This window comes from Dunckerocampus dactyliophorus, chromosome 21 (assembly GCF_027744805.1).
Source record: "Dunckerocampus dactyliophorus isolate RoL2022-P2 chromosome 21, RoL_Ddac_1.1, whole genome shotgun sequence".
Lineage (NCBI taxonomy): Eukaryota > Metazoa > Chordata > Actinopteri > Syngnathiformes > Syngnathidae > Dunckerocampus > Dunckerocampus dactyliophorus.
Genome location: NC_072839.1, coordinates 2,299,499 through 2,319,609, shown reverse-complemented (window position 1 = coordinate 2,319,609; position 20,111 = coordinate 2,299,499). Strand labels below are relative to the sequence as shown.

Sequence of the window (20,111 nt, the reverse complement as noted above, 5' to 3'; positions counted from 1 at the left end):
AGAGAACATTTTTTCTTTAATATTTCAACTTTATGCTTCAAACAGTTTCTTTTAAAATTACTTTTCTCCGTAAGACTATTTTTTTCCTAATATTATGACTTTATTCTCCTAATGTCCTATCCCACCCCATCCCCTACAGTCCCAAAATTTGCAATTTCATTCTTTTTTGTTTCTCACATTAAAACTGTAGATTTTTTTTTCCTGTCATATTTCAGGTTTTTCCTCAGAATATTTCTCCTCTTAAAATTGTTACTTTTTGTGTAAGATGACAGCTTCTTTCTCATAATATGACATTATTCTCCTAACACTGCGACTTTATGCTCATAAAATGAGAGCTCTTTTTTCCATATTTGCTGTCGTTTTCTTGTTTAATTGTACAACTTTAGAATTTTTTTTTCTGTGTTGCTTCAGTATTGTGCTTCTAAAAATTATGTTTTTTCCTCCGAGTATTGTGACTTTATTCTCTTAAAATTATGCCTTTTTCCCCCGTAAAATGACTGGTTTTTTTGTAATATTATGACATTCTCCCAATATTTCAACTTTATTCTGGTAAAATTATGACTTTTTTCTCATAATATCAATTTATATTAAATTATTTTTAAATACTTTATTCTCCTAAGATAATATTTACCCAAACTAATTTTACAAAATTTGCAACTTAACTTTTTCAACTTTAGAAAATATTTTTTTCTTATTTGAACTTTATTCTTCTAAAAATTATTACTTTATTCCCGTAAGATGACAATCTTTTCTCTGTTAATATTGTGACTTTTTTCTCCTAATATAACATTTCCCAACCTAATCTGCAACATTGTTCTTTTTGTTTTGTTTGTCATATTACAGCTTTAGAAAATAACATCTTTTTGTCACCTTTACGTATGGTGATGTTGTGGCGGTGACTCCAGGATGCAGAGAGCAGGACCCAAGTGCAGGTAGAAGTGTGCTTTTAATAATCGTTGCAGTGCAGGAGAAGGATCTGACTACAAATAGCCCCAACAACCACAATGCTCCAACAACTAAAAGGAGCACGCACCTGAACTAAATAGAAGGAACAAAAATGTGCAGCAGGTGCGAGTGATTAAAGAAAAGCAAAGCAGGCAAACCCAGAGCAGGGCTAAACAGGAAGAACTACCAAAATAAGAACCTAACAACGGGAACTGAGGACTAAAATGGAGAACAACAAAACAGGCAAACACCCAGGGCGTTACACTTTTTTCTTTAACGTTTCAACTTTATGCTTCTAAAAGTGACATGTTTTTCATAATAATATAGACAATTTTCTTAAACTTTTTTCCCCATAAAGGTGACATTTTGTTTTGTAATATTATGACTTTATGCTCTTAATATTGTGACTTTATTATCATAAAATTACTGCTGTTTTTTTTTCCATTTTTGCTTTTATGACAATTTTTTTTTGATAATATGAGTTTATTCTACTAATATGATCATTCCCCCCCCCCAACGTAATTTTAAAAAATGATCAGGTTCAGTGTTTTGCTGTTAATATAACTTCAGAAAATAAAAATAATTATTTAATATTTAAACTTTATGCTTCTATTATCATAACTTTTTCCCAACATCATTTTTCAAAATTTGCAACTTCATTTTTTGCTCATAACACATAAGACTTTGTAAAAAAAAATCCCACATTTTTAATTTAATATTAAATGTTGTGCTTCTAAAAATGACATATTTTCCTCAGAATATTGTGACTTTATTCTCTTAAAATGGTGCCTTTTTCCAAAAGATGACATTTTTGGGGGGGAAGATAATTAATTTATCCTCCTAACATTTCAACATTATTCTTGAAAAATTACCGCTATTTTTTTTCTTCATTTTTGCGGTCCTTTTCTTGTTTAATTGTATTTTTAGAATGTCCCATGGGCCAATAAAAAACAGATGCTGGTCAGAAATGGCCCACAGGGCCGCACTTTGGACACCCCTGCAAGAAAGCGTTAACTGCTCCTCTGTGAAGGTTAAGTGAATAATAAATGTTGCTTTATTGTTTGTGCAATATTCTCACACACAGCTGTTTATCCCCTAGGGAAAGGGGGGGTGGGGGGGTGGGGGGTCGAGATAAACAGGTATTTGGTGCTTTTAAAAGATGACAGTGACGCATTTCCTTGGCAACGGTTGCAGCATCAACAAAATGAAGGAGACGTTCCCATCTGGTTGGAAAGGACATATTTTCTGTGCATCAGCAGGAAGTCGAACCCAAAAGTCACCGTTGTGTCAAACTGTACACTCTGGAGGTCGAACATCAGGTGTGGTTTCATTTACCCTTCCAGTAGGTGGCGCCAGAGGCAACACCACAACACACAAGGCCTTGATGCCTCTCTTGTGTTCACAGGAAGCTGGTGCCTGTCTCCCTTGTCTAAAAGGGTTTTTTTTAACACATCAGGTGTTTCCCTGCGGGCGTAGCGTCACATCACTTCTATATCTAGCCAGACAGCTGCCACAGGTCTTATTAGTGAAAGGCAGACTACAAGATGGGTCACGTGACTCGCTTGAGAAGAGATGATATAGCAAATGATTACGCTTGCACATTTCCTGTCAAAACAATCCGCCTTGAGAGACGCTAACTGGGATGCCTTTTTACTTGCGTCTTTAAAAAGGGAAAAGTGCACTTTTTAAAAAAAAATTGTCCATCATCCACATTATGCGAGACATGCACACACGTCTTTGTCTTTTCTGTGCGCTTTAAACATATAAAAAGTGCTAAAAAGACGTAGCTAAGAATGCACGTAGTGGGAAACACTAATCCCGCCTATAAAGCCTTTTGAAAAAACCTCCAAAAAGCGCCAACATTATTACGCCCCAGAACTACGTTAGTGGTGTGGTGACACCTCGCCACATCACACCGGCTAGATACTAGCCGGCTAGCAACTAGCTTCACCACACACTAGCAAAAGGTAATGCTAACGCTACATTGGAGCTGCCGCCACTGCTGCTGTGTTTGTTTGTGATGCTAGGTGTAGCGTTCCTTTCTATGTTGCTATGAGATTCAATGCATCCAGCAAGGACGTTCCCAAAATAGTGTAAGTATTCCATGTTGTCATGAACGTACCCGTTACGTACCCGTTACTACATGCCCACAGCAGGGATAGAAAACCTCGAAACCTTGTTGGAGCTTTTTGGAGGTGTTTCAATAGCGGCCTTTCTATGCAGCACTGGTGTGTCCCATTACGTGCAGTAATGAGCTGTCTCTTTTTATCTGTTTTTCTATCTTTAGAATACACAGAAAAGAGAAAGACGTGTGTTCATGTCTCACATAAAGATTGTGGATGACGGGCAAAATTCCAAAAATAGTGCACTTTTCCTTTAAGTCTGCTGCTGAGTCAGCATGGCATCAGGCAAGACTGCTAAAAATGTGTGTGGGTACCTTTACCCACTTATCTAAAGATAAAAAAAACCCACACAATTCAGCTTACCACATCATGTGGCAAACATAGTGCTTATAATAATATTCTGCAAATGCCCCGTGTGTGTTATGCTTGGCTGTTGGCAGGAACCTAAGATGTGTGTGTAGCAAGAACAAAGTCTTTACTGAAGTCCCAAAACACAAAAATATATGCAAGGAAAGGCTCAAAACAAAAATACAAAGTACAACTAAAAGCGTAGCATCAGGGCTGGGAACAAAGTACAACAAAAATAGAAAATATTAGAAGGCCAAAAGAATGCCAAACCAAAAGCCCAACGCAAAGCCAGGAAATATAATGGCAGAAAAAACTTGATAAGCAAAAGGCAGTAGCCAGCATGAGGCAGTGGCAGTCGGGACAAAAACCTTCCAGAAAGTCAGAAAGACAACCCAGGAAGCTTGTGAGAAGGTACAGTAAGCCCAAGCTCGAGCTCAAACCATTCCCCACCCTCAGCGTGGCACCTTTAATGGCACCTGCCCCCCACCATGCAATTTACATAGCTTGGAAAAGAAAGTGAATTGCATTGTTTTTAATTAGTAAGATAACGCGTCACCCAATTTACAGACTTAATTACAAAGGAATAAAAAAAAATCTGAAATATAAACTGTAAAATACCCTCACCACAAAACAAAAATCATGTAAATATGTGAATAAATAATAATAAATTATTCATACAACAACCAACATCATTTAAAACACAGTTTTCACACAATAATTCCATATCCAAGTCAATTTTCTCAAAGTAGGATATTTATAAATGGAATATTTAACTGGTTAGAGCATAGAAAACCGGTTTACAACCTTCTAAATACCATTTTAACATTATTAGAGCCCTCTAGTCATGAAATAACACCCCTATAGTCACTGTTACTGTCACGTTTAGGCGCGGTCGTGACCCCAGGATGCAGAGACAGGCGAGTAGTGCAGGTAAAAAGTCTTTAATTTAGTCACAAGCAGCTGCTGCTACTGACAATAGCAGGAGCTTCATTTCAAAGTGGCAAAAGGAAAAAAATCGATAATGTAGCGGGTAGCATCAAAACCTCTAAGGAGATATGCAGCATCCTCAGAAAGAGGTAAAGGTGACTGAAAACAGCCCAAAACAGGAAGCGCTTGCCAAATAAAACAGGATATAAGGAGAACCAACACAAAACAATTCAACAAGTCACGTAGAGTGCGACAGTTCCGCTCCTGCTACCCAATATTGTAAACATAATGAGGGAAAAGAAGTCACAATATAGGCTCACACACGTTAGCATTGGGAGAGTTCCTTGTTGTTCCCGTTTCTGTACAGCACTTCCTGCGGTGGCGATCGCTCATCAAAGTAACATTACTGACACCTAGTGACCAGTGTAGAATACTACACATCATCACAACGTCTTTGAATGCGTCTCATTCTGAATGCCTTATATTTGTATTTTACTTCCTTTAGCCTTTGTTATGCTTGAAAATGCTTAATTTAGCAAAGAAATGCATAACATTTGCTTCTGTATGCATATTTTTTTACATAATAGGCCGCATTCCACCGCAAAACTGCATGATGTATTCATATATTTTGGAAAAATTGTCATAGTGAGCCACAAAATTGGATTTCAGTCATTCATTCCATTTCTTCAACGTTACCCCATGAAAGATAAACTTTGCAGCAATGAGAGGGGCGTCCTCACCTTTGTGAGGTCCTGTCTATTTCCCTCCCTCCCTTTTATTTGACCCAACATTTGGTCAGTTTATTAGCCGTGTCGCCGTGTTGACACTGTGCTTCCGCGCACTTTGTTTGTGTGCCGCACACGCTTCCACACGGGTGGAAATCCGCCAGTGTAGACTCAGCTTGGCAGGAAGCAAACAGTGCAACCTTGCATTATTTGAGTTGTTTTTGACTTTGATACAGTGAAAGCGGTCGGGTTGAGATGTCCCGATGGTGTTTCAGTAGCTGGAAATCGTTTGTTGAAAGAAGAATATGGACTTTTGGGGTTTTCACTGCAAAACGCTTTGACACTGCTGCCACATTTACCCACTGGGGGTTCACTACCTTCGACGTGGTCTTGGGAACAAGCAACCCTGGACAGCAACCCCGAGACAACCACTCTACCACCTGCCACTTCAAATTAAGTGGAATCTTCAGGTTTGAAAAGTGAAATGAAAGGTTTATGTCGGGTGTACAAAGCATTTACGGCCCGCGGCTGTTCTTTTATTGGCCTACGGCACATTCTAAAAATACAACTAAAAAAAATAACTAAAGAATGGAAATTTTACAAGAATAAAGTCAAATTTGAAATATTAAAAAAAAAAAAAAAGGTAAGAAAGTCAAAAAATGAGAAAACAAAATTTGTGAAAAATTTGGTTGGGAGAAAGTGAGAATCATTTTATCATAAAGTCAAAATATTATGAGAATGAGGTCGCCATATTACGACAAAAAATGTACAAGAAGAAAGTTGGAACATCTGTAAAAATAAAAAAAACAGCAAAGTGTAATGTAAGTAGAAAAATGACAGAGTAATACGCTTAGTCATCGATTACACAAAGCTGGGATTCGGGCTGTTCTTTTTTTAAATATAAAAAAACATCTTTGCATATTAACATCTTTGCATACGTCCAAAGTGCGGCCCGGGGGCCATTTGGTCAGATATTTCCATCCATCCATCCATCTCCTGTGCCGCTTACGGGGGTTTGCCGGTATGCTATTTTCTTAGTAAAAAACCAAAGCAATATGCAAACACAATCAAGTGACCCAAGAATGTCACAACATTTCAAAAAAACTTTTATTACTTTATTATCATAGCGCAGGTGGCACTTTTCCACAAGCTTGGCTAGTGTAGTGGTTAGCATGTCAGAAGATCTGGGTTAGGATCTCCGTTGGACCATCCCTGTGCTATTTGCTCCAAAAATACCATAAACTGACCAAGTGTCATTCACGCTGCTAATATAAGAATGGCGTGGATAAAAAGTTGGCATTACGGGGCTTAGGCCACGAATAAAAAAAAAAAAAAAAAAAAAATAATAAAGTCCCACCATAAAAAGTCCCACCATGTCAAGTCGTCGTTCCGAGAGGGAAACGAGAGGACGAGATAAGAGGTGATGCTTGTCATGTGAACTTACATTTCATATTTAGCCTCACTTGTCACATGTACAACAAGTGAGGCTAAATATGAAATGTAAGTTCACATGACAAGCATCACCTCTTATCTCGTCCTCTCGTTTCCCTCTCGGAACGACGACTTGACATCCATCAGCCAAGGAGAAGCCATGATGGGATTCTCTTTTCACATTTCCACACAATGTCCCCGCACACCTCAACAATGGCGATGCCAAGGATGTGAAAGTATCAGGGAGTCGAGCACGACAAAGTGGGACTCCCCACGGCTTCATCGCGAGGGGAGTTTTTATTTTCTTCTTTGGAGCGGAGATGTCAGCTCGTAGTTTCACTTCTCAATCACTTCATGTCCCTCGTGTTGCCTCCCGCTCTGCCGCCGTGATGGAGCTTGAAGATAACGTACCTGAATCACAAGATAATGACGCGTCTGCTACAGAAACGTACGTTTTTTTTTTTTAAGTCACACTTTTGACTAACTGCAGCAATGTTTCAACCACGCTTGTGCATATCCAACCGCTCATTTCTTTTAATTGTGGTGATAAATACTACAGACACACGACATCTAAAAAAAACGATACCGATAACTGTGCTTCTCAAGGCCCATATGGTACCATCTACTTTTTTGAATTGAACTGTAGTTTGCGCACACCTGGAGGTAAGAAGGACCGGAACAAATTAGGATTTGACCAACTGTACCTGTTGATTTGCCCTCATCAAATATCTGTTCAGATTCGTGGAGCTGTCGAAAGCTTGACCCCCTGTATGCAGAGACAACGGAGGCAGCGTGCAATTAAAAGTGTTTTAATCATGATACATTTAATTCAAGACACGATCAAGCGTAGGTACTCACAGTTGAGCAGGAACAAACAACGAAATGCAACACGTAGTCCGAGAAAGTATCGCAACAAGCAGGAGGAATGTTCAGGTGCAGCAGGGCAAGGATGACAGCGGCAATGAACCGGATGAACCCAACTAATTGTAATTGGATACAGCTGCACACAAGTCCACTGGTGTAAAGCTGCTGTATTTTCCCCCCAGCAGGAAGTGCAGCATTTCAAAATAAGAGCACGGGACAGGAGTTCTCATTTCCTGACAATATCATGACTACCACATCACCGCTACCGGGAGAACCAGAGTATAGAGCGGAGGGAGCCACCTGGCGTGGCCCAGCAAGGTGGACTGTATTCGGGCACATGTTCCGAGCAGCCGGTGTGACACCATGGAGGTTTCTGGCAAACCTTTAGCGCTTTTCATGATAAGGCTTTTTGTGTGCTCGAAGGTTTTTTGATGTTTTTTTTTCCGTTCATCTCGGAACATTTGGTACAACTAGCATGCAAAATGTCTTCCTCAGAAAGTGAATGTTTATTTACAAATAAGCTCAGGGGAAGTTACGACAGGCCGTTAATGTCTCAGGCAGGAGAAAAAATTCATTTTCTCACCCGCACAGGTCGGGTAATCTCGCCTTATTGGAGCATTTTTTTTAATTACCGGTTATCAGAGCTATTTTTAAGAACTCGGCCCTCGTGTCGTGCACCCCTAACAAATACACGACACAGTACAGTATCACTACACCAACAACAGGTATTCATGAAAAAAATGCTTTCTTACTCTTGCCTGATTAAATCACAATCAAAACACTTTGCACCAACCGTCATGGCGATACTACGAGGAGATGATGCGATATGAGGTATCTGGGTGACGCTTCACGGTCCGCTTGGGCAGCAGCTGCTGGAGGTGAGATATGCGGGATGAGTCTTCTCCCCAAACGTGGTCAAGTCTATTTTTAAGTTGGTGCATTGACACCTGCGTTCACCACATGCCTCAAATGATGACCACACTGGGGACTCTTACAACCAAGTGACTTTGGCGTACATTTATCAGACACTCAAGTATATCCACAAAATTAAAGTTTATTTTGTTGTTGTACTCAAACATTGGAGGGGAAGTAAAGGAGGAATCCACCCTTGGCCATTTTGCAAAGTGCTTGACTTGGAGGCCCTGTCCATCGCTTCACTGCATTGCTATATGACTGCAGTATACTGTATATACTGTACATACATACATACACTGTACATACATATATACACAATATACACAGTAGGAGGTATCAGGCTTCATTTTAATATGTGCAGCGAAGCCTTTTTTTCAAATGATGCAGGAAGTATCAGCCTTCATTTCGTTTAAGATGTGTAGCGAAACCTTTTTTTTTTTTTAAACAAAAGTTGTCCTCTGAGAAGTAGAAGGCACGGACAAGGGCGGGTCAGAGGAAATTTTTCCAAACAAGTGAGAGAAGTCTCTTTCTTTTTTAATCCTTTTTTTCTTTTTTTGTCTTTTTTTCCGTCTACATCACTTAATTAATTGGAGCGAGTCCCAAGAGTTTTTATTTTCATGTGACTTTTGATACACTTGGTAAAATGGTGCCACACCTCATGGTATTGTTTTACGTGAATGCAGACATGTGGGCAAACGTTACCCATGCATACTTTTGCCATTTGAGCATCTAAAAATGTCAATCAGTCTATCCGTATGATGTCCTACGCACAGATGAATAAATATATAGCCAATATTTGACCAATCTTTGAATAATGACTGCCAGCTTTCTCGTGAATCAGCAGAACATCATTTGTCACCTTGAAGCGTTGCCCTCCCCGCGGAGTTTCCATTTTGTGATTGAAGAAGTGTGAGTAAGACTTCAGTATTTCAGCTTATGGACAAAGTGTCAAGTGTATGACAAGAGCCACTATATAAACTTTGAGCACCGGCTCTGTGAGACGCGTCGATACTTGTAAATATTTAATTTGGTGCCTCTGACAATGCACGCATGCCACTGAAACAAATCGTTAACAGATAGCATTCAAGCTAAATGGCGTGGAATTATTCCCCAAAGAAGTAATTTGACTTTATCGTGGCTCAGATTTGTTTGTCAGCACATCATATGTACTATTACAATAATACAGGTTGGGTCGTGCACTTCAATGCAACAATAGGTGCAGCCATTCTTTTGACTTCATGCTTGGGTGGTGCTCTGGCATCCACTGTCACCTGTGACTCCTCATGGACAGGTGTGTGTCTTACCAAATCACGTCCAATCACCACCACGGCCACCACTGGCCACCCCGTAGCTCCGCCACTGCTTTTGGACGCCAATTAGAGCAATTAATAGCTGAGCAGTGTGCCGAGGACATGTTTTCAATGCATAGTTTCTGGATTCTGCTCACCATCATGGCGGCCAAACCTGCGCAGGGCATAATACGGAGGTGGATGCCGATCGGCACTCCTGTTTTAACTCTAGCCTCCTTGGTTTGAATGCCCACTCATGCTGCTACGGAGAGCTTTGAATATTAACAGATTTATGTTCTGAATCACGCTTCAGAATTGAAGTCAAAGTCAACATAGTGAGAAACTTGACCGGAACCGACCGAAGTAATCATGGAAAACTTACCAACCGCTTGCAGTTCATGCAAGACGTGCTTTTAGTGACAGCCCCTCCACAAAACAGGAAGCTCGCTTGTGCAGAAAGTTGTGTGCTGCAGTGAAATGCGCCCAAGCGTAAACGGAGGTTAGACTGATGTTCTGCACCACAAAGCCGCGTTTGTCGAAATTGCCACTGGGGGGGCCGGAGTAGCTCCGCCACTGTAAAAGGTGTTTGTCAAGCTCTCGACATCCGCCATCCCACACCCCACCCACTCCTTGAAGCAGACGTGGCAGCAAGTTGTCCACAAACTGCCAGAGCCGCCCTCTTTCCTCTTAATCTCCTACGTGGAGATTGCTTGAGAAAATATTGAATCACGCTGCACAAAATCCTTGAAATTGCCACAAACGCGTTAAGGAGAGCACGCTAGCAATGTGCGGATCGATACTGAAATATAGAGTCTTTCGATACCAGCTGTTCATGCTCTGATGTTGATTGTGAAACCCAAATAGTGGTACTTTTGATACTTCAGATATATGAGTTTGTCCTTTGTTTTGCTTGGCTTGGCTGTATAGTACACTAGCTGAGGATACTTGAGGGTTTAAAATATATCTATAAAGTAATCTATTACTTTGATGTCTTGTATCCTTTATGCTATGATTTGAAATACTGTACGCGACTTTTTAAAATTTACCAGACACATTAGGTGAATTTGCACATAGTATCGGATCGGTATCGCTGATACCAGCCTGAATTTTACCCAGTATCGGATCGGAAATGAAATCAATGGTAACGCACATCACTCGAGCACACACTGCAGCAATCTTGACTTCCATAAACACATGGAAATGCGAGTGATGTCACGCTTTTGCTCATTGCGTTCACATTAACGAGTGGCATTTGTTTGGTGACGTGAACGACATAAAAAAATCGGATTTAAACAAAAAATCCAAATTTGGCATCACATCCTGCAGTGTGAACGCAGCCTAAGTCCCTCATCTAGTCTGGGAACGCCTCGGGATCCGCCGGGAGGAGCTGGACGAAGTGGCCGGGGAGGGGGAAGTCTGGGCTTCCCTGAATAGGTGGCTGTCCCCGCGACCCGACCTTGGATAAGCGGTAGAAGATGGATGGGTTACAATTTTGCATTATTTTATGCTTCTAAAATTACATTCTTTTTTCACATATTACAATTTTATTGTAAAAAAAAAAAGATACTTTTTCTCTTACGACTTTAGTGTCCTAATTTTTTCCTTTATTTTCATTAAATCACTGCTGCTCTTTCCATTGTTGCTGTTTTTATTAGTTTTCTTGTTCAATTGTATTTTTAGAATGTGCCACGGGCCAATAAAAAAACAGCCTTGGGCCGCAAAAGGCCCCCGGGCTGCACTTTGGGCACTCCTGATCTATTTTACAAATGATACTGGTATTTTAACAGAATTCTTTGGTTACAAACAGGCTTAACGCTACAGAAACACAGTGAAAAAACTAGCTTTATTATATTGTATGTAGGCACGGTATTATGGGACGCAACATGCTGCGTCAATATGGATGCCCATGTGCATTTTCATCTCTGGATGCTAATGAAGGACATTTATTCATGTGTCTGGTCTGTTCGTGTTGCGGTGAAGAGGTTTGAACCGGCCAAGTTGTATTCAGACGATCAAGTGTGACATTTGCCATCAAAGAAGTCTATTCATTTCTTCCCGTTTGCGTTCTTCAGTCTTTGATAAACAAACTTTGCTAATACACAACGCAATGTTATTACGAAACTCAGCAAAACAGTTTGTTTTTCAGCTTTTATTCACTTCAATCTTCAAGTGTCAAAGCAAGAACATAACATTTAGAATGTCCTTTGGTGGGATTGAAATACACTTTATTCATTACTGGATGTCAACTCATATTCTTTGATGCCAGCACGTTGCCAATACAAAGGAAAATGACCCGTACAACTGAAAGCATGATTAAAAAAAAAAAAAGGAAAGGGGTCGAAGCAGAAACCAAAGTTTGCCTTTTGGATGTGGTACAGATACAGCAAAGTTGCCTTTTTTCCCCCTCCGTCACAGTTCAGCAAAGATACAAAAGGACTACCGTACATGACTTGTTTTGTTTGCGCTGTTGTAAATACACTGATGCTTGTCCGGCCCCCCCGTCGTGTGAAAGGTATCCCGCCACCAGGATGAGAGCGGCCGCCGTGGCTCCGAATAGAAAAGAATTGAGGGTGGGGGGGTGGAGAGGAAGGTTCGTACACATGTGCATCACCAACATTGGACAAAAAAATAAAAATAATCAATCATTCAACCAACAAGGTTTTTTTTTTATTTCTTTTTTTATACAGTGTAACATTCACAAAAGCACAGGTCAGTGGCAGCATGGCGAGGGGACGATGGGGGGAGAGTGACCTTGAAGGCGGAGAGCTTGGAGAGGAAAAAGTTTGTGTGTCACAAAGTCCGCACACATTTCCTTCGATCCACAATGCACTGACAGCAAAGAACTTGTCCCGTGTGTGTGTGCGTGTGTGTGTGCGTGTGTGTGTGTGTGTGTGTGTGTGCGTGTTCTCTCGTGAACATTATATTGGAGAAGCCCAGGGAAATATGTCTTTGATTTGTCTTCCTCAACAGTCCAGCCAACATTAAACTCACAGGAGCGTCCCAAAGGGGGCCTCGTGCGCAAGAGCCGATTGGTTGCAGCTGTTGTTGCCGTGGCGATGAGGGGAAGTCATCTTCCGTTATCCCCTCGGAGTGGAAGGAGCCCAAGCACCTGTATGGCTTAAGGAGCAGGAGGACAAGGGGGCGGGGGGAGGCGTCATTGTCCTTTGCACGCTTTTGTTTTTAATATTCTCTATATGTTGTATTTTATATGTATATATATATTCTTTAATATTGAACTAAAAAGGTTTTGCACTCATTTGTCTGGCACATTCCTTTTCACATCATCAGTGTTCGTCAAGGCTGCTCAGAAGCTGCTACAGTCCACAAAGCTCATGATTGTTTGGGGTGAATGCTTGATTATTTAAAAGAGGAATGGGAGGCGTGTGTGTGTGCGTGTGTCTGACTGGGGGGGGTCTCTAGAGCAGTGCCGAGCCCAGACGAAGAAGCAGCAGCAGCACCGGCACCCTGATGGAGAGCGGAGGCCTCAGGGTGCCCTGGCCCGAACTGGCACCCCGGCAACCCCCCAGCTCCGTCTCGCAGCGCTGCTTCTCGCACAGCAGACCCGTGTAAGCTGAGGGGCAGCTGCAGCGCACGTTGTTGACGCACACGCCGCCGTTTTGGCAGCGCATTAGCTCGTTGTCGCACACCCGGGCTGTGGAGGGAGGCAACGTAAAGAGACAGACAAGAGTTTGGGTTTAATAGAATCTTTTTTTGATGACACATGACTTGAGGGGCAGTGTGATGAATAAAAGAGTGTATTATAGCAAAGACGCGGCATCAAGAAGCAGAAAATTACATCGATTTCATATAATTGAATCATCCACTCAGCTGCCTTTCGGGAGCACATGAAACTTAAATGATGAAGAGAATTCTGGCTCACATTCACTTATTTCTAGCGATACTTTATGTAATACTTCATCAAACACTACATGGGTAAAGATATACACTACGCAATACAAGTTGGAGATAACATTTCAGCTCGATCATAAACTCGAAACACTTCACTCGCTCAGCCCGCAAGTTTCACTAAGACTTGACGAAGACTTGAGTTTCACCAACCCAGGGTATGTGACGAAAACTGGAGTTTCACTGACTCACGGATACTTGACAAAAACTTGAGTTTCACTGACTCACAGTTGAAGTTTTACTGATTTATGGATACCTGACAAAAACCCAAGTTTCACTGATTCACGGGTGCTCAACAAATAATTTAGTTTCACCAACCCATGGCTATGTGACGAAAACTGGAGTTTCACTGACTCATAGGGGCAAAACAAAGACTTGAGTTTTATTGACTCTTGGGTACTTGACAAACGTACACCGATTCACTGGTACTCGACGAAGACTCGAGTTTCACTGACTCAAGTGCTGAATGAAGACTTGAGTTTGATGACGTCACGGGTGCAACTTGTTGTACATGTACGAGTTGCTGCGCACGTGCCCTGTGAAATGTTGTGCACCTGCTTTGTGACGAATGACTCAAGTAAATAGAGGACCGGATTCACTTCAGTGACTCAGAAGAACGCGAGGGCGTAAAATGAGTCGAGTTTCCCCAACACTTATAGGAATATCCCTACCTTTTTGTGAGTAGTGGAAATGTCAGGATTCTCATAACACGCCTTGCAGTAAGCTAATTAAAAGGTCTCATCAATGCATGCGCTCACCTAAAATACAACACCATGATGATGACTAGCATGACTGCGTTATTTCACAAAACACACGCTTCAGATTTAATTTCAACATAAAACAATAACAAAGTGGAACTTCTAAAGTGGAATACAGCTCATGGCCCAACAGTAAACAAGCGTTGCCGCATCAAAGTGAAAATATGAAAATGTAATAAGAACAAGAAAATCAATTATTAGAAATACCTGCCAACCAGAACAGTTTGTATTTGTGCATATTAAGTTCATTTCCAGAGTCACTAAGGTGAATCCACGGTTTCCTCAAAACCTGGGAGGACCCCCCCCCCCCCGCCTCCAAGCTCCCACCACCCTCCACACAAGAGCGACTTTCGACAAAATGAACATCAGGTGAAAATTGGTGTATATTTAGAGCTGGGACACCGAGGCCACTCTATTCCCGCTGGAGGCAAGCTGTCAAGCAAGCTGGAGGCAAACAAAGCAAACGCTGCACAAACTAGTAAACCAACAGAGACAAGTAAACAAGCATAAACACGGGAGACACTTCTGCCTCCTTTTTCCTGCGAGTGGAAAACAATATGGTAAGCAATCTATGAGCTCGATGAGGACATGATCACAATAACAAATACCAGGCCTCTCAGCTGGATGCACGGCGTCTCCCAGGGGGAGTCAAATTGGGCTTTGATGGCAGGCGTGCAAAGAAAGACGTCTATTTGCTCTGGTTTATTGCTCCTGGTTGGTTCGCCACACCAAACACGACTAACTTTTACCTGCACTCACTTTGTAACCTCACTCTCAAAACCTGTAATGAAGCAAAGGGCGAGGGAATAGAGTAAAAGGATTGGTTGATGGAGAAACATCGCAAACTAGTAAGAAACCAAGACAACAAAACATGAAGAAAAGGCGCTGAGGTGTATATTAATTAAAGAACGGCGTTTCTTAGGAACGGGCAGCGATACGATCAGGACACAGGAGAGACTTCTTTAATTACGGCGTGACCTTTTATCTTGTCCCTGCTGCCTCCAGCCAAAGTCTCCTCCTTCAGAGAATTTCACAGCAGCGTCTGTTCCTGCTGCGTGCATCACAAAAGTGACCTGATGGATCAACATCAACTCCGCTGAAAACCGATTCATAGCCTTTCATGTGCAGCTCTAAAGAAGTCTAGAAGCTGTGCATTGTTTTGATAGAAAGACTTTCCTGTTAGAAGTACTGGTGATCTCCCTGTCCAATGTCTTCTTATTCCCTCTAAAACAAGCCACTTGCGTCACATATGTACCGCCTGTGACTAGGCAGATACGCGATGCGACAAACATGCCGATGTGGTCACACCAATGAACAGAATCGAATCTATACCGTATGTCAGGGGTGTCCAAACCTTTTCCACCAAAGGGCCACAGTGAAAAATGAAAGGTTGCAATTTCGGATATGCTCAGAAGTTTGATATTTCAAGAAAAAACTGCATCTCAGCTTTGTGATATAAAAATGTATTATTAGCATGAACGTTTTACTCATTTTTTGCTGCTGTTGCGTTTTAATTGTCCAAATATTTCAACATTGTTCATAAATATGCTTCTTGTAATATGACTATTTCCTTAATATTTTGACTTTATTCCCATATCTTTTTCCCCCCAAACCAAATTTTCCAAAAATTACATTTTGTTTTGTTTCTCATAATCGTCCAATTTGTTCCTCATATTATGAGTTTATCATCAGACAATTGCTACTTTTATCTTGTTAAAATACGACTTTTTTCTCTTAATATTTTGACTTTAATCTTGTAAAATGACTGCAGATTTTTCCATTCCAGATGTCTTACTATTCATGTTCAAATGTTAGTGAATATCGGAGAGAGAGAAAGTGAGAGAAGGGCAGATGCTCACATGCCCAGACACCCGAGGCTATTTGAATCGGGTGATAAGCATGTGGAGGACTTGTTTTGGAGTCATGAGGCTTGAGACATTTATATCTTAGCAGCAGTGCATACGTATGTTAGTGCACAATTAGAACTAATTAGTCAAATCTAACAGAATACTGGACACAAAACATTTCAGAAGTGCAATAACAAACTATTTACCTGACAGTATGATGCCCATACCGAGGGGTCATAAACATTTGGGCGCATACGTCCTTGTACATATACAGTAAGTCACTTGCTACTAAAACAAGTGGCGAAAATGGCAGTCATACTATTTGATGCATATTTTTTTTCCATCAATTATCTGTATTAACGAGGTAGTGACTCATAATTGCGGACTAATCCTCAATGCCCGGCTTTAATCACCATTGGGTTTTACTCAAAGCCTTTGTTTTAAACTCAATTTATGACTTCATCTCCCATCAATCTCTTCCACAAAGCGCAGGTCTGCGTGCAAACAACAGCCAGCGCAGGCAGTAAATGAAGAAGATCTGGCGCATTTACTTTTGATATGAGGGATAATATTTAGAGAGGGGACTGATGATGTAGGCGTGTCTGTCAGGAGCAGAAATGTGTTTGGCGAGAGATTTCCGATTTAATTGCGTTCTTCTGTCTGCATACAAATGGAGGCTTGACCATGCACGCAACTCGGCTGGAGGCTGAGGAGGCAACGGAAGGTTAAAGCTGAAAACTTTTGTGGTGTTTATATTTCAGCCACCAAGAGGGAATTGTGTGTTTCGTATACAAGACAAAATGGAAAAAACAGTATGAAATCCTCTAAAAACAGCAATGTATTTAAAGTAATCCCGCACTATTTGATCCGAGACCCCGCCAACAGCAAAAAAAAAAAAAAAAAACCACAAATAATGGGCGCAACCCTAAAAAGACGTATTATATGCCTCAACCACTTATTAAATGCATTTTTAATTGTAAAATGTAAAGGCAATGTAAAGCGCGGCCTGGGGGCCATTTGTGGCCCGTGGCTGTTTTTTATTGACCCGAGACACATTCAGAAAATATTATTAACAAGAAAGCTAAAAAACCCTAAAAGCTAAAAGAAAAAAAAAATTGAGAAATCAGCAGTATTTTGAGACGACTAAAGAGAAAATACGAGAAAAGTAATTTTACGAGAATAATGTCATAATATTACGTTGCAGAAAAAGTTAGAATTTTACAAGAATAAAGTCAAAATATTATGAGAATGATGTCATAATTATAAAAAAAATTACAAAAAGAAAGTTGAATTACGGAAAAAAACAGCAGAAATGGAAACAAAACATAAGAATAAAGTCAATTTTATGACACTAAACTTGTAATATGGGGAACATTTTCATTTTAGTAGCATAGAGTTGAAATATTAAAGAAAGTTATTTTTGTACTTGTCATATAACAAAAAATAAAATTGTAATTTTTGGAAAATTAGGTTGGGGAAAAAAGATAATATGGGAATAAAGTGTTATACCTATTTATCGACTTGGGGTAAATGAGATGCTTTTTCTGCAGAAAAAAAAGACTAAAAAATGTGTTTGACCCAAAATCTGCAAGGTCACAAATGCCGACTCCCAAATATCCTTTGTACAGTCGTCCATCGTTCATCGGTTCCACACACCACCGCGTTACGTGAATTTCTGCGATACAGCATTCAATGTTAATGACATATTTTCATGACTTCCACAATATGGTTTTAACATTATTAGAGCCCTGCACGCATGAAATAACACCCCTATAGTCACCTTTACACTCCTATTAACAAGCTAGCGAGCTAACCTGTTTCTTCTACACTTAAACCAAAAACCTCCCACCTCCACACGGGATGGGAGGATAACTTTTTTTCCACTCATTTCAGACATGCCTTGGCTGACTTCTTGCAATGTTAAGGTAATGTAATGTAAGCTAATGTCTCAATGTTTTGTGTCATTACTGCTGTCAAGTCACCAGAACGCTACATATCACTTGTATTTCAATGTGCTTTGACTAATGACAGACTACAGTTGACCACCAAACAGCCATTTATTACTTAATTCCTGAAAAAAGGCAATATAGCGAGGGACGACCGTATATGAACGGCTCCAAAACCTGCAAGATGCCATACTGTGTGCACTACAGCATTTTATGTAGTGAATGCATTCTGTGTGATACATGAAAAAGTGGATGTCTTATCATGAGCTACGTACTTTTGAAATAATAAATGGATAATTGAGAGAAAAGAAACGACCACAGCATGCATTGCAAAAATGACTTGAGGGTGGAGTGTGTGTGTGTGTGTGTGTGTGTGTGTGTGTGTGTGGGGGGGGGGGGGGGGGAGACTATGAAATGGTTATAAACGCACTCGTTTGGAAAATGACCTGCATTCTCCTTCAGAAATGTTAGTCTTGGATGACATTGTCTTGTGTTGTGGACAGACTACAAAAAGGTGAAAGGTAAACAAATCCCAGGCAGCCCGTCAGGCCATCAATATTGACTCTGATTTGGTGTTGCTGGTGTGCTGCATGGCTGGATGCACGTTTTGGGTGGAAGCATGTTCAGTTTGTGTCAGCTTTTGTGATTTTACTTACATTTGCAGCCATCGTCCCACAAATAGCCGGGCAGACACTGGCGACACTTGGGCCCTGTCGTGCCCTCCTTACATATACAATATCCCGTGCCATTACAGCGATCACTGACTGAGCCAAATGGATTACAATTACACTCTGGAAAAACAAAAGACACACAAGCTGGAGACAAGATGCATGTGCTTTGACATCCCGGCACATGTCGAGCATGTTCACAGCATCATCCACACACGTTGAACTCATTCAGTTCAAGTCATTTGGAATAAATGCTACCATGCCAACAGTAAGACACATTGTGACGTTGATTGTAAATGGGGGACCATTTTATTGACTATTCTTTTCACTCTTTCATGTACTACAAAGGAGCATCGGGGCCAAACTTCTAAATTAAGTACAATGACAAAAAGAATGTTTTGAAATGTATTATTAGTATTATTTACTTTAACAAGATTTATGGCAAAGTTTGTTAATACTTTTTTACATGGGATTTGTTAGTTCTTTATTTTTAATCATTTTGCAAAAATCACAATTTTTCATGTTGTCAAGATGGGGTGTTAAATACAATTTTTTTTGAGAGAAGTGAGAAATGAATACTAGATTATATTAATTGCACGACAAGATGTGAAATGCACGCAAACAGAGGCCACATTTGGCGTAACTTTGACATTAACCATAAAACACGCTAACTGGGGCGTACGCCAACAAAGGTTCCACGATATTCCCAATTTTTGTCAGTCTTGTATGTGGAACGGATAAGGACGTACATTAATGGTTGCAATATTACTTCTTTGCAACTTTTTGCCATATTCGTTTTTCTTTATCGTGGCCCGACTACTCCTTTGTGATGTACAGCATGCAGTAAAACAGGTGTTGGTTAGCCATACCTGTCAACCAGTCCACAGATTTCACCGGCTAAATAGCCTTCCTGTTTTATATTTTTACCCCATTTTAACTGTCATGAAGAAGAAAAAAAAAAAAAAAAGCTTCCGGTCCGCTCGCCAACATTAACCGTGATACATCCAGTACCCTGTAAACTCGGGATCTTCAAAATAAAAGAAAGTGCAGGTGGAAGACCAAAATTTTCCCTTCTTTTCTTTTTTTAAAAAATTCAATTCCCCTTATTTTCAAATGCAAACGTTGACAGGTATGATTACCTTTGATTTCAAGGGGATCGAGTGGGCTGAATTGCACATGCTTGCACCAGATCACATTCATTCACGCAGGCACAAGTAAGCTCAAGTGGGCAGAGGAGGAAATGACACCTATAAGGACGTATCGCGTGGAAAGAGCCATGAAATGAAGACAAATGAGTGGACGGACAGCAATGAGCACATTGAAATGGGCATCGTCACTGCAGTTCAAAGTGACACCTACAGTATTTTGACAGTCCCGAGCCATCAGCTTGCACCCTGTGGTCATAGTCCAGAGGAAATT

General features: G+C 40.7%; 1 protein-coding gene across 12 annotated transcripts in view; it reads right to left on the bottom strand.

Annotated features, from left to right (window-relative positions):
* Positions 1–20,111, bottom strand: part of ntng1a (netrin g1a) — a 130,713-nt gene that overhangs the window by 13,537 nt on the left and 97,065 nt on the right. For 6 of the 12 annotated variants that reach the window (XM_054765178.1, XM_054765179.1, XM_054765177.1 and 3 more), the window contains 2 exons: positions 18,681–18,815; positions 11,720–13,219 (listed from right to left, as the gene is read on the bottom strand). The exons of 1 other annotated variant lie outside the window; for it this stretch is intronic. In XM_054765178.1, coding sequence (XP_054621153.1) covers positions 12,984–13,219; positions 18,681–18,815 — 371 coding nt within the window. In that variant the 3' untranslated portion in view covers positions 11,720–12,983. Of the gene's footprint in view, positions 1–11,719; positions 13,220–18,680; positions 18,816–20,111 lie in introns of those variants that run through there. 5 more of the 12 variants (XM_054765183.1, XM_054765184.1, XM_054765185.1 and 2 more) reach the window with 3 other exon arrangements.